Here is a 14,506-nt window from a genome sequence, read left to right as displayed (position 1 = left end):
TTAAGCCTTTCATCTGTTAGAATACCATGACTGTTTCACTTCTTTCGTGTGTTAATAACAAAACCTTTTTTTAAAAAAAGTTGCATTCTCAGATTAGCTGTTAACAATGGTGATAGCTAGACAATATGTGTTCTCTGTCTATGCCATCATGTTTAGATTGATTCTAATCTAAAAAGTGAGATAACGGAGTTTTACATGAATTCATGCAGTTTTTGAACAAAGTACAATGTAACCCTGCAAGTACAAAGTCACCCCATGTGTGTGCATGTGGGTCTTTGTCTGTCTGTGTATGTGTCAATCTGGGTTGGGGGTTGTGAGTATGAGTATGTGTGTGTGTGTAGTGAGTGCAGAGTGTCTTAAGTCTGTGAGGGGGTTGGGACCTTGGGTTCATGTCACATTACAGGTGACCACCATTGCACTACACACACAGATCTCCGACACATACACAGGCACTCCTATACACACACATACACACGGACACACATATACACAGATACCCACACACACCCTTACAGACACAGACACTCTGCACTCACTACACACACACACACATTCTCACACTCACAACCCCCAACCAAGACAGACAAAGACCCACATGCACACATATATTTTGTGGGGTGAATTTGTACTTGCAGGGTTACATTGTACTTTGCTCAAAAATTGCATGAATTTATGTAAAACTCCGTTATCTCACTTTTTAGATTAGAATCAATCGAAACATCATGGCATAGACAGAGAACACAGGGGGCTAACACCTTCAATATATTGTCTAGCTATCACCATTGTTATCAGCTAACCCGAGAGTGCAACATTTTTAATAAAAAAGTTTTGTGATTTACACATGAAAGAAGTGAAACTGTCATGGTATTCTAACAGATGAAAGGCTTAACAGACAATCAATTTTTCAATGTATAATTTCAGTTACATCAATGTAAATTTTTGCTATAAATTCTGTGTGTTAGGATTGAGCCCTCCACTACCACCTGATGAAGGAGCGACGCTCCGAAAGCTAGTGTGCTTCCAATTAAACATGTTGGGACTATAACCTGGTATTGAGATTTTTAACTTTGTACAGCCCAGTCCAACACCGGCATCTCCAAATCATGACTATTAAATTAGAGAGGGTTCAGAAAAGATTTACCAGAATATTGCTTGGAATTGACAGTATGAGTGGGACCTTTTCCACTGCAGCATAGAAGTTTGAGGGGTGACCTTATTTAGATTTATAAAATCATGAAAGGTATAAATAAGGTGAATGTCAAGGGTCTTTTCCTTAGGTCAGGGGAGTTCAAAACTAGGGAGTATATTTTTAAGGTGAGAGGAGAAAGATTTAAAAAGGACAAGGGATCAATTTCTGTTTGCAGAGAGTGATTCATGTGTGGAACAAACTGCCCGAGAAAGTAGAGATGCAGGTACAGTTACAGCGTTTAAAAGACATTTGGATAAGTTTGTGAATAGGAAAGGTTTGGAGGGATATGGGCCAAGGGCAGTAGGTCGGACTAATTTAGATCGGGAACATAATCGATGTAGACTGGTTGGACCATAAGGGTCTGTTTCAAAGCTGTATGACTCAAGTCTCTATAGCATGAAGATTGTATCAAAAGTATTGTGGTAATCATGATTTCTATTGATGATTTTCTGGCAACATTTTATATCATAGTTTCAAATGTGCTAAATTAGTGGACAGAAGTGGTATTTGATTCAAATTCTAAACTTAATCTTCATCAAGTCATCATACCTGTGGACACTGCAGTAGCTGCTGGGTAGGTTTTTGAGACTGTGGTGGAACTGTGGTAGTTTCTTCATGCTGACTTTGTGTTAATGGTGAAGTCTGAACATGTTGCTGCTGAGTGGTGAAAGTGGGATGGGTTGTCACCACTTGACCCATAAACATAGTTGTCGGAACCATAACTGTGCTGCACCCCATGGGAGCAGTTACCAGCTTTGTCACAAGTTGCTGGCCTTTTTGAAATCTAGTGTTAGGAATAAAAAAAGGTATTCAACTTTCACTGTATGTTTTCAAAACTTAAAGATGAACATGATAAAATGACTTTTTAAAATATTATTTCATTTCCCCTGCTTTGCTGCATCCTTAGGTATGATTTGAATATGGATATAATCTGGGGGAGGTGATAGCGTCGGGTACTGTCACTGGACTAGTAATTCAGGGCCTCCAGTTGAATATTCCGGATGTAAGATTTCAAATTCCACCACGATAGATGATGAAATTCAAACTCTGTTTTAAAAAAGTCTAGAATTAAAAGCTAGTCTAATGGCAACCATGTAACCTTTGTCAATTGTCGCAAATAACCATTTGGTTTACTAACATCTTTTAGGGAAGAAATCTGCCATTATAATTTTGTGTGGCCTACATGTTACACCAGACCCAGAGCAATTGATTGATGCTTAACTGCCTAATAAACTATTCAGTTCAAATGCAGTTAGGGATTGGCAATAAATGCTGGCCCAGCAATGATGTCCACATTCCTTGAATTATTTTTTCCAAGTCACTATCATATGAGACAGGGAATGCCAGTTGCTTATGTAACTGTAGTGGGTTTCACAGTTAAATCCATTCACACATGCATTATGAAGTGTCTCAATAGTGATCAAGGCTGGGAACATAGGTGATGTTTCTCCCCGATTGATAACTCAAGATGTAGTGCACTAACAATTCTTGCATTCATTCAAATTGAGTTAATTTCATATTAAATAAGAGGATTAATCCTGGATCTTCCCAGATATACCTGCTGCACAATCAGATCAAAGGTAATATATATCTTTACAAATATTTTATCCTTTAAAATAGTCATCGGACTTTAAAACTATTTTCTCACGTCTTAACTGAGAAAAAGATTATATCCAGTATACATTATTTATAAACAATGAAAATTAAGCTTTAACATTTTTAAGAGAAATTCTATTTACCCACATATATAATACGTCTTTACTACCATGTATCATGAGCAGAAAGATCCTGTGTGCCGATATGACAGCAGGAATATTGACGACTACAGATGTAAATAAGATGTCATTTAAATTACATTTTTTTAAAAAGTCTAATACCTCAAATTATGTTTCAATGACACTAAATTGTATTAATCTTTATTTTAAAACAATAAATGCTTTTAAAGATTCTTTGTAAAATTTCTAATTCATTTTTAATCTAGTTTCCAGACAATCTATACCTTTGGAAGGGCTGGGGTCTGAGAGACAGATTTTATGCACAAACACTTCATATACAACCAGACACTTACCGGAGAAACCTGTCATGAGCAAGAGGGGTAACTGCGCAGCTTTGGTTAGAATTTTGGAATAAAGTAGGAGTAAGCTGCCCAACATTGGCTGTTGTGGGTTGGGAATTTATCATCGTGTTATATTGGGAGGTTGTAAGAATATCCTGTCTGGAAATTAAAGTCTGTTGCCTGTGGTTAGTTTGCAAAGTCTGCTGAACCTGTAAAAGGAAAACATTCTTAATTTTTTTTAAACATTTGAAATAAAAAGGTTAGGTTAAGTAATGCTGGGGGTAAGGGATCAAATTTAGAAAAATGTAGAGTGAACCACAGTAGAGACAAGGCGAGTGAGAAAGTAAAATGAGAAATGATAAACTGAAAATGACAGAAATAGAGAATACAAATCTAAGATTAAATCAACGGATAAGACTAGCAATTAAAAAAAAAGTTCAAAACTAAAACCTCTGTATCATAATGCATGAAGCAGTCAAAACAAAATAGATGAACTAATACTGTAAACAGAAATAAATGCAAGTGATCTGATAGCCAGAACACAGACAAGGCTATAGGATGATACACTGCTGTGCTCTTCCAGCACCACTAATCCAGAATCTGGTTTCCAGCATCTGCAGTCATTGTTTTTACCCTATAGGATGATACAGATTGGGACCTGAACATTGAAGGGTACGTGACATTTAGGAAGAACAGGAATGTAGGATAAGATGGAGTGGTTGGTTTGTTAATAAAAGTCTATTAATAATAAAACTAACAATAAGAAGATATTAGTCCAATAGAGAGCAATGAGCTACGTTGAAGAGATCTCAATATACAAGTGATTTGGATTGAGATGAGAAATGATAAAGCTAAGAAGTCACAAGTAAGAATGGTGTCCAGGATACCTAATAGTCAACACATGGCAGGACAGAGTTTAAGGGAAAAAACGAATGGGAGCTTGCCAATAAGGTATGGTGATAGTCATAAAAGGGCATTTTAATCTACATATTGAATGGAAAAGAAATCAGATAGGTAAAGGTAGCCTAGATGAGACATTCAAAGAAAGTTTTCAGGGTAGTCTCTTAAAACAGCATGTCTGGAGTGCATCAGAAAACAGACTGTACTAGACTTGGTATGTACAATGAAACAGGATTAAATAATAACCTCATAATGACAGTATTCCTAGATAGCAGGGATCATAATATGATTGGATTTTCCATTTGATTTAAGGGGGAGAAAAAGCAGGTCCTAAACTTGCATTTTAGACTTAAATCAGGGCAATTATGACAACATGAAAGCAAGCTAGCTAAAACAAACTGGCAAATTAGCATAAGAGATAAGTCATTATCATGGCTGTGGTGATATTTTGGGGATATTTGCAAATACAATCCAATGAGTAAGGAAATTTTCAAGGGTATAACCTACAATCCACAGTTAGCTAAAAAAAAATTAAAGATAGTGTCAAACTTAAAGAAAAAGCACATGATTAGGCAAAAATGGATGGCATGTCAAAAGAAAGTGCACAATATAAAACTCAGCAAGATGACTAAAAGACTGATAAAGAGAGAAGGTTAGAGTATAAGAAATATTAATTCTGTAGGAAATGAGTCAGAGAATTCATGGAAAATAAAGAGATGGCAGATGAATTGAACAGGTATTTTAGAATCATAGAGATGTACAGCATGGAAACAGACCCTTCGGTCCAACCCATCCACGCCGACCAGATATCCCAACCCAATCTAGTCCCACCTGCCAGCACCCAGCCCATATCCCTCTAAATCTTTCCTATTCATATACCCATCCAAATGCCTCTTAAATGTTGCAATTGTACCAGTCTCCACCACTTCCTCCGGCGGCTCATTCCATACACGTAACACCCTCTGGGTGAAAAAGTTGCCCCTGAGGTCTCTTTTATATCTTCCTTTCTCACCCTTTTTGCATCAGGAATCACAGTAATCAGGAAATGGAAGGGATGGAGGACCTCAACAAAATTACAAACAAATTACAAACAGGGAAGTGGTACTGAACAAATCATTGGAGCTGCAAGCTGATGGGTTCCCAGGTACTGATATACTTCATTTTTAGAAGAGGCTGGTGAGATAGTTGTTCTGGATTCAGGGAAAGTTCCATTAGATTGTAAAATAACAATGTACTATTCTATTTAAAAAAAGGAGACAGAAAGCAGGAAGCTACAGGCCAGTTAACTTGAAATCTGATACAGGAAAGATGTTAAAAGCTATTAAAGATGTTATAGAGGGGTACTTGCAAAAATTCAAAGAAAGTAGGCAGAGTCAAACTGGCTGTGTGAAATTCTAATCAATTTAACAAATTTGAAGAAGCAAAGTACAATGAGAAAGAGAACAAAAACTTTATTGTGGAATATTGAAGTTTATGGAGTAGGGGATAACATATTGGCACTAATTGAAAATTGGCTAGCTAACAGGAAACGGAATGGCACAAGTGGGTCATTTCCTGATCAACAAGATGTGATGAGGGTTCTACCTCAGGGTTCAGTGCATGACTTTGATATTTGACAATTTACGTAAATGAGTTGGATCAAGGAGCAAAGGTATTTTTATTAAATTTGCTAATGAAGCAAAGGATGATTGGAAAATAAGTGGCTAAGAGATCAATGGACATTGATAGGTTAAGTGAGCAGGGGAAAGTATGATATTGTCCATTTTGCCAAGAAGTATAAAACAACATACCTAAGTGGCGAGAGAGTGCAAAGCTCTGAAATGCAAGGATATCTCAGTGCATGAACTGTATGGCTATTATGCATTTACAGCAAATAATTAGAAAAGCTAACAGAATTATATCCAAGGGGAATGGAATATTCAAGCTGGGAGGTTATATTTCAGTTGTTGACACCAAGTCTAGCGCAAGGAATACAATAATGGTCTTATTTAGGAAGGATACAATTTTTAAAAATGTATTCACAGGATGAGAGTGTCACTGGGTAAGCAAGCATTCATTGCCCATCCGTAATTAACTACAGGGCAGTTGAGAGTCAACCATGTGTCTGTGGATCTGGAGTCACATGTAGGCCAGACCAGGTGAGGATGGTGGATTTCCTTCCCAGAAGGGAATCAGTGAGCTAGATTGGGCTTTTCTGAAAATTGACAGTGGTTTTGTGGTCATCAGTAGATTCTTAATTCCCATTATTTGTAATTGAATTCAAATTCCACCATGTGTTGTGGCAGGATCCCTCGAACATTAGCTGACTTTCTGGATTAATAATCTAACACTAATACCATTAGACCATTGCCTCCCCAATGCATTGGAAGTAGTTCATAAAAAGTTTCCTAGAGTAATTCTGGAAATAATTCTCTTTTGAGGAAATGTCGGAGAGGCTAGGCTTACATCTGCTTGAATTTAAAAGGGAGAGAGTTGACTTGACAGTAATATATAAGATGCTAAAAGATCTTGACAGGATGCATACGAAAAGAATGTTTCCTCCTAGACCTAGAAGTGACTGTTTAAAAGTAAGGGTTTGCCTACTTAAGACAGAAATGAAGAGAAATCTTTTCTTCCAGAGGATCACAAGGCTTTGGAACTCTCCCTCAAACGTATTTGGAAGCAGAGTCTTTGAATATTTTTAAGGCAGAGGTTCACAGATTCTTGATAAGCAAGGTGGATAAAAGGATATCGAGGGGAGGCAGGAATGTGAAGTGACTCAAGAGGCCTATTTCCAGTCCTAATTCATAAGTTCATATGTTCTTTAATCATTGCATTTCTTAGGGGATAGTACACTCTCAGTCCTGTTAGGAAAGAAGTTCCAAGATTTTGAACCAGTAACAGAGATGCAATTCTAAGTCAGGATGGTGGATGGCCTTGAGAGGAACTTGAAAGTTGTGATGTTCACATGTGTTTGCCCGCCTTTGTTTTAGATCATATCAAGTTTCTAGACGATCATTGGAAATGTGCTCTTTCAGTCATGTGGAGAGTGTTCATCACTGATTGTGCCCTGCAGATGATGGACAGGTTTTAGGGAGATAGATAGTGAGTTACTCACTGCAGATTTCCAATGTTCTGAACTATTCTTGTAGCCATGATCTTTCATTGGCTGGTCCAGTTCAGTTTCTTGTCAACAGTGACCTACAGGATGTTGATAGACTGGTAATGCCACACTAAATGTCATGGGGAGCTTGTTGGATTATTTTTTGTTGAAGATGGTATTTTGACCAGTGACATGGAATTTCCTAGGCGGAAAATCATACTCGTTAGTGTGTGATTGCCAATGATGAATTACCGGGTACTTGTGTAACAAAATATTACATAATTAGAATAATCTGAATGCTGTTCAGGTTTTGTTACATTTGGAATGCACCAGTATCTGAGAAGTCATGAATAGTGCTGAACATTGCAGAATCATAAACAAACAAGGAGAATTTGCTGTCTGATTTCCATCTAAATTTGGGTGGGTAGAGTTCTCTATCTTGAGACCCTGCGCATCCACAGTTCCATGAAGTGGGCCATGGTCAGTCCACTGGCTTGTAGCAACAAGTCTGGGCAATAAGATTAATGAGGTCAAGGAGATTTAGAGAGACCTGAGAGAGCTCTTGGCACATCTTGCGCAGAGCTATCGACTTACATCAGTTGAAGAGATACTCAGCATGTCAGGTCCATTTCCAGAACTAAGGGGAAATGCTTTGGGGGAGGGGGAAAACAAGTGCAGCAATAGCAAGTGAGACCATGACTCTCAGAAATTTATTCATTGGGATAAGGGACTCCAGGCTTTGTGCAAGGTAAAGTACAACTGTGAATCGCAGGGGATTTTCTGGTGGGGGCGGGGGGGGCAAGGATTGGGGTGACATGCTAAGAGGTATGCTGGGAAGCGTGTAATGCAAAGTGGAGACACCCTGGTTCCAAGAGAAGGGGCTAGTGAATGATCACACCAGGATTGGTCATCTCATATGCCAGAGTCTGGCTGGGAAGGGTAGACAAGTGAAGGTACATATAGACAGATTGCATGGGGACTTCGAGAAGTGGGGTGAACAATATGGATTACTAGTGAGGGGATGTGGATACTTGAGGTCTCACTGGCATGGGTAGGATGAGTTTGGAAGCCACTGGAAAAAGGAGCTTTGTCACCTAATATTGTGCTGGAGCTTGAAAATGTGCAATGGAAAGAAAATTACACAGTGAGAAGGGTTACTGACTTGCCTGTGAGGGAGATGGCTGCAGCACTCGCCCAAAGGGCTTTTGAATGAAACAACATTTATCACAGGTCCATCAAAGGTAAAGCAGTTTCCCTACTCTCCGGCATTTTCACTACTGGACAATTCTTTGACATTTACAATTTTGCTCATAGAGAGAGCCAATCATTAGGGATGTTGAACAAGGATAGTCAAAGGTTGCACCAGGACCCAATGCAATGTGCACACATTATTCCTCCTGAATGTAGATAGTGCAGTAGTCGTGCAGATCATTATCCGCCAAGTATCAGGCTGAATGATGGGAAAGTGCATTTAGTGTCTACACAGCTGGTTCCCATCCACCAGGATCTGCAAGACCCGATCAGAGAAATGTAATAACATCTTTCTCTGACATCTTGTGCACACATTCTTAATTGAACAGGGAAGCTCTGGAATGCCAGTGCCTGTATGGGTACATAGATTTAAAGATGATGCATGTGCAAGAGACTTCAGTCTTTAACTGACTATCTGCTGACTGGTGAGTTGTCAAGGGAATGGCATGTTCTTCTGAAAAGGCCATCCAAGACCAGGAATTGATAAAAACTGGATTAGTGGTGCTGGAAGAGCACAGCAGTTCAGTCAGCATCCAAGAAGCAGCGAAATCGACATCAGGGCATCAATGTGGACTTCAACAGTTTTCTCATTTCCCCTCCCCCCACCTCACCCTAGTTCCAAACTTCCAGCTCAGCACTGTCCCCATGACTTGTCCGGACTTGTCCTACCTGTCTATCTCCTTTTCCACCTATCCACTCCACCCTCTCCTCCCTGACCTATCACCTTCATCCCCTCCCCCACTTACCCACTGTATTCTATGCTACTTTCTCCCCATCCCCACCCTCCTCTAGCTTATCTCTCCACGCTTCAGGCTCACTGCCTTTATTCCTGATGAAGGGCTTTTGCCCAAAACATCGATTTCACTGCTCCTTGGATGCTGCCTGAACTGCTGTGCTCTTCCAGCACCACTAATCCAGAATCTGGTTTCCAGCATCTGCAGTCATTGTTTTTACCTAATTGATAAAAACTGTTAAGTCAGACCTGTAGATGTGATGGAGAAGGGAACTCTCTTGGTATCTGCAAGATAAATGATGTAGAAATTGGATGTGAAAGATAACATGGAGCAGGATGACACAGGTAAATAAGGAGGAAAGTTTGGTTAAAAAAAAGGATAAGAAAACCTGCAAGGCCTTGTGGCAACAACTCTCCCCAAAAAAAATTACTTAATTCTGATTTAGCTAAGAAAAATGTACGATTCAGCCCCATATATTTCAATCTACGTTACAGAAATAAAATGTTCATTAGCAGTCTACATAATCAAGCTTCCTTACTGGATGTGATCTAACCTATACAAATAACTTCTCACAACTACAACCACCTTGGGAAAAGGAAGTTTCTGCTCTGCAAATGCTTACTCAATCCAAAGTTAAAACATTGAAGACTGCCTCAGTTCAGGAGTTCTTCCACTTCATTCTGTAGATTATGTGGTTTACAAGTCTTGCAACATTTTTTTTTCACAATACGTTTACAAGTGAGTAACCTGTAACCAGTGAGGTTCCACAGGGATGAGTGCTGGGACCATAATTGTTTCCAACATATATTCATGACTTGGAAGAAAGAAGCAAATGTAGTGCAGCCAAATTTGCAGTTGACACAAAAATAGATGGTAAGACAACTTATGAAAGGGATACAAACAGTTTACAAAAATATATTGCTAGATTAAGTAAGTAGGCAAAAAAGTTGACAAATGGAATATATGTGGCAAAATGTGAAGTTGTTCATTTTCAAAGCAAGAGCATAAGATAGAGATGTACCACTTTTCAGGTGTGTTCTCAGACAAGCTTCCTTCAAGTTGTAAAAATTAACTACGGTTCCTTCCTACTCCTTACAACACTTCAGTGACAGCTTGTTAAGGTTGAATTATGATGAAAAATATCAGTTTTGGTGTTGCATTCTCTGTGGACCAACAACACACCTACGTCACTATTCAGATTCTAAAAATCAGAGCATACAGAACCGAAAAGCTACTTTATGCATATGGGACTCTAAGTTGTCAAAACTCCCAATTTCAGCATAAGAGGTTCAATGGAAGGTCAAGAGGAGGACATGGTGGAATAGAAGTAAATATCACTAATGCCTTGGAAAAGCAGGTTCAAAATACATCACAATAACTGGTGAAATTTAATTTCAGGTAATAATTATGCAATAGAAAACTAGTCTCAGTAATAGTGCCTATCAAACTAGGAATCTATTGTTCTTACCTTGTTTGGCGTACACATGACTCATGATGCATACTAATGTGGTCCACTCTTAAGCTTCTCCTGAACATGTCCATCAGTCACTCAGTGCAATTAGAAATAAATGAAATGTTGGCATTGCCAATGATGCCCATCACATAAAAAACCCTCACACTGAGGTACAGGAATTATCTAGCATCAAGTTATGAATTATTGGGATGAGTGACCCTACCTTTACCATAAACAAGTTCTGCTTAATTATCATCTGTTCTGTTTGACCTACCTGAAGCCCCTGTCCTTGGACAAGGTGAAGTTGCTGTTGGATTTTCCGAAGTTCTTCTTGCTGACGCTGAATATTTGCTTCCAAAATCTGTGTCCTCTGTTCTAACTGCTCCTTTAGGTGTTGCATAGCCCCTAGCTGTACTGAGAACTGAGACATCACATACCATTTTATATGCACTCTAAGTCAAGCAACTCAGGTTATATATTTCTAAGTACTTACAATAAACATACTTGACGTAACAAAAGTTACAAACATTTCAGAACTTTCTAGATGGCTGAGTACGAACAGTGAGAAAGAAGAACGTTATATTCATTATGATTTAAACTATGTCAGTCATTTCACTTCGTATTTTCATTCTTTACATGGCTGGTCCAGAGGAGGTTCAAAGGGCAGAATTAAAAATTAACTAGTGTTTGAGAGTAGGTTATGTAGGAAAGTAAAAGGAAAATCAGTAGTTCTTCATTTACACTCCACCAGTCAACAATGATGGAAAAAAAGTATTTTGTGGAAGTTTCTTTCACTCATAGGACATATCACAAGAATACTAATTCTTGGGAAAATAACATTTATCGTGCGAGACTGTACAGTGCTGACTGAAATGGACTCTGATTGGTAGAAGCATTGACAGGGAGATTGCACTCATTAATGCTGAGCTACAGTTAACCTGTTTCAATTTTAAACTCAGCTGGTTGACTCTGATTAGACTGACTACTTAAGAGATATGCTGTTGATATACCAACACTATACAAATTATATTGCTAGTGTATTGCCAGTATGAAAGCTGGGGTCCCAAAGACTGTATGCATCTTGCTTATTCTTTTCAAAACTTGCCATACAGTGTTCATCATTAAACGTGATCCTGTAATTGAACAACATTTGCTGGATAATTGAGTGTGCAAAGCATTATGCAGATAACCAATTTAGGATTGTCAGTCATGCTCACATTTGCATGCCTGAGAACAACTTCACCTGATGAAGCAGCAGCGCTTCAAAAGTCTGTGATGTCAAATAAACCTATTGAACTATAACCTGGTGTTGTACGACTTCTGACCTCGAGAGAGTCAGCAACAGAGTCAGAGATATATAGCACGGAAACAGACCCTTCAGTCCAAGTTGCCCATGCCAACCAGATACCCTAAAATGATTAGTCCCATTTGCGAGTATTTGGCTTGTATCCCTCTAAACTGTTATATTCATATACCCATTCAGATTCCTTTTAAATGTTGTAATCGCACCAACTGCCATAACTTCTGGCAGCTCATTCCGCACCACCCTCTGTGTGAAAAGGTTGCCCTTTAGGTCTCTTACTAAATTTTCCTCTCACACCTTAAACCTATGCCCTCTGGTTCTGGACGTCCCCGTCCTGGGGAGAAGACCTTGTCTATTTACCGCATCCATGCCTCTCAATTTTATAAACTCTATAAGATCACCTCAGCCTCCAACACTCCAGGAAAAATAGCCCCAGCCTATTCAGCCTCTCCTTATAGCTCAAACCCTCAATACCTTGGGAACATTCCTGTATTTGGAGATGCCGGTGTTGGACTGGGGTGTACAAAGTTAAAAATCACACAACACCAGGTTATAGTCCAACAGGTTTAATTGGAAGCACTGGCTTTCAGAGCACTGCTCCTTCATCTGCCACAACCACTAACCATACCTCCTACGTTCATATCCAAATCATTTATATAATGACAAAAAATAGTGGACACAGTACCGATCCTTGTGGCACAGTGCTGGTCACAGGGCTCCAGTCTAAAAAGCATACTCTACCACCACTCCCTGTCTTTGACCTTCAAACTACCCTTGTACCCAAATGGCTAGTTCTCCTTGTGTTCCATATGATCTAACCTTGCTAACCAGCCTACCATGAGGAACCTTGTTGAATGCATATAGTCCGTATAGTTCACCTTAGAAAATCCCAGATGATACCCTTCTTCCAATTTCCCTTCCCTCCACCGCATCTCCTCTACTTCCCGCACCACCGCCCTTGAACCTCACCCGTCCCAACGTAACAAGGACAGAATTCCCTGGTCCTCACCTTCCAACCCACCAACCTCCGCATTCATCGCATCATCCTCTGCCACTTCCGCCACCTACAAACGGATCCCATCACCAGAGACATATTTCCCTCCCCACCCCTATCAGAGATCATGGAGAGACCATTACCTCCTCGACTCCCTCGTCAGGTCCATGCCTCCCCCCCCCACCAGCTCACACCCCATTCCCAGCACCTTCCCCTGCCACTGCAGGAAGTGCAAAACTTGCGCCCACACCACTCCCCTCACCTCCATCCAAGGCTCCAAAGGATCCTTCCACACCTGATAGAAATTTACCTGTACCACCACCAATGTCATCTACCGTATCTGTTGCACCCGATGTGGTCTCCTCTACACCGGGGAAATAGCATGCCTACTTGCAGATTGTTTCAGAGAACATCTCTGGGACACCTGCACTAATCGACCCCACCGTCCCATGGCTGAACATTTCAACTCCCCGTCCCACTCTACCAAGGACATGCAGGCTTCCTCCATCGCCAAAATGTACCCACCTGACACCTGGAGGAAGAACGTCTCATATTTCGCCTTGGGACCCTGCAACCACATGGGATCTTTGTGGATTTCAACAGTTTCTTCATTTTCCCTCCCCCAACATTATTCCAGTCCCAAGCCACCAACTCGGCACTGCCATCCTGACCTGTCCATCACCTTTCCCATCTATCCGCTCCACCCTCTGCTCTGATGTATCACCTTCTCCCCCACCTTCATCTACCTACCTTCCCCCTCAAACCCACCCCTCTCTCATTTATCTCTCAGCCCCCCAGCCCACAAGTCTCATTCCTAATAAAGGACATGCCCGAAATATCGATTCTCCTGCTCTTTGGATGCTGCCTGATCTGCTCTGCTTTTCAAGCACCACACTCTCAACTCTGATCTCCAACATCTGCAGTCCTCATTTTCTCCTCCCTGACGTCCATCTAGATCAGGCCTACCACACTGCCATCAATCCTCTTCAACACTTCTTCAAACACTCAATTAAGTTAGTGAGACATGATCTCCTATGCACAAAGCTACATGGACTATAACCTGGTGTTGTGTGATTTTTAACTTTAATTACGGATAGTCAAACAGGTCTATTTGGAAGCACTAGCTTCGGAGCGCTGCTCCTTCATCAGGTGGTTGTGGAGAATAAGATTGTAAGACACAGAATTTATAGCAAAAGTTTACAGTGTGATGTAACGGAAATTATATATTGAAAGAGACCTGGATTATGTAAATTGCAAGACTTTTTAAAAAAAGTTACATTCTCAAGTGCACTTTAATAATTGATGTCATGTTGGCCCAGATAAGGTATTGAAGGTGTTAACTCCCTGTGAGGCTGTCTGTGCCACAATGGTCAGACTGATTCTGATCTAAAAACAGATTTACAGAATCTTACATGGATTCATGCAGTTTTTGAACAAAGTAAAATGTAATTCTGCAAGTACAAATTCACTCCATAAACATGTGTGTGTGTGTGTGTGTGCGTGTCTGGGCTGGGGGGTTGTGAGTGCGCGAGACTGTATATGTG

At 40.1% G+C, this 14,506-nt stretch overlaps 1 protein-coding gene across 3 annotated transcripts in view; it reads right to left on the bottom strand.

Moving 5' to 3' along the window:
* Positions 1–14,506, bottom strand: part of clocka (clock circadian regulator a) — a 144,516-nt gene that overhangs the window by 6,100 nt on the left and 123,910 nt on the right. For all 3 annotated transcript variants that reach the window (XM_043690694.1, XM_043690703.1, XM_043690712.1), the window contains 3 exons: positions 10,940–11,086; positions 3,258–3,454; positions 1,739–1,973 (listed from right to left, as the gene is read on the bottom strand). In XM_043690694.1, the coding sequence (XP_043546629.1) occupies positions 1,739–1,973; positions 3,258–3,454; positions 10,940–11,086 (579 nt within the window). The remainder of the gene's footprint in view (positions 1–1,738; positions 1,974–3,257; positions 3,455–10,939; positions 11,087–14,506) is intronic.

Source organism: Chiloscyllium plagiosum, chromosome 1 (genome assembly GCF_004010195.1).
Source record: "Chiloscyllium plagiosum isolate BGI_BamShark_2017 chromosome 1, ASM401019v2, whole genome shotgun sequence".
Classification (NCBI taxonomy): Eukaryota; Metazoa; Chordata; class Chondrichthyes; order Orectolobiformes; family Hemiscylliidae; genus Chiloscyllium; species Chiloscyllium plagiosum.
Note: the sequence above shows the minus strand (reverse complement) of the source record. Positions and strands in the feature narration are given on the sequence as shown.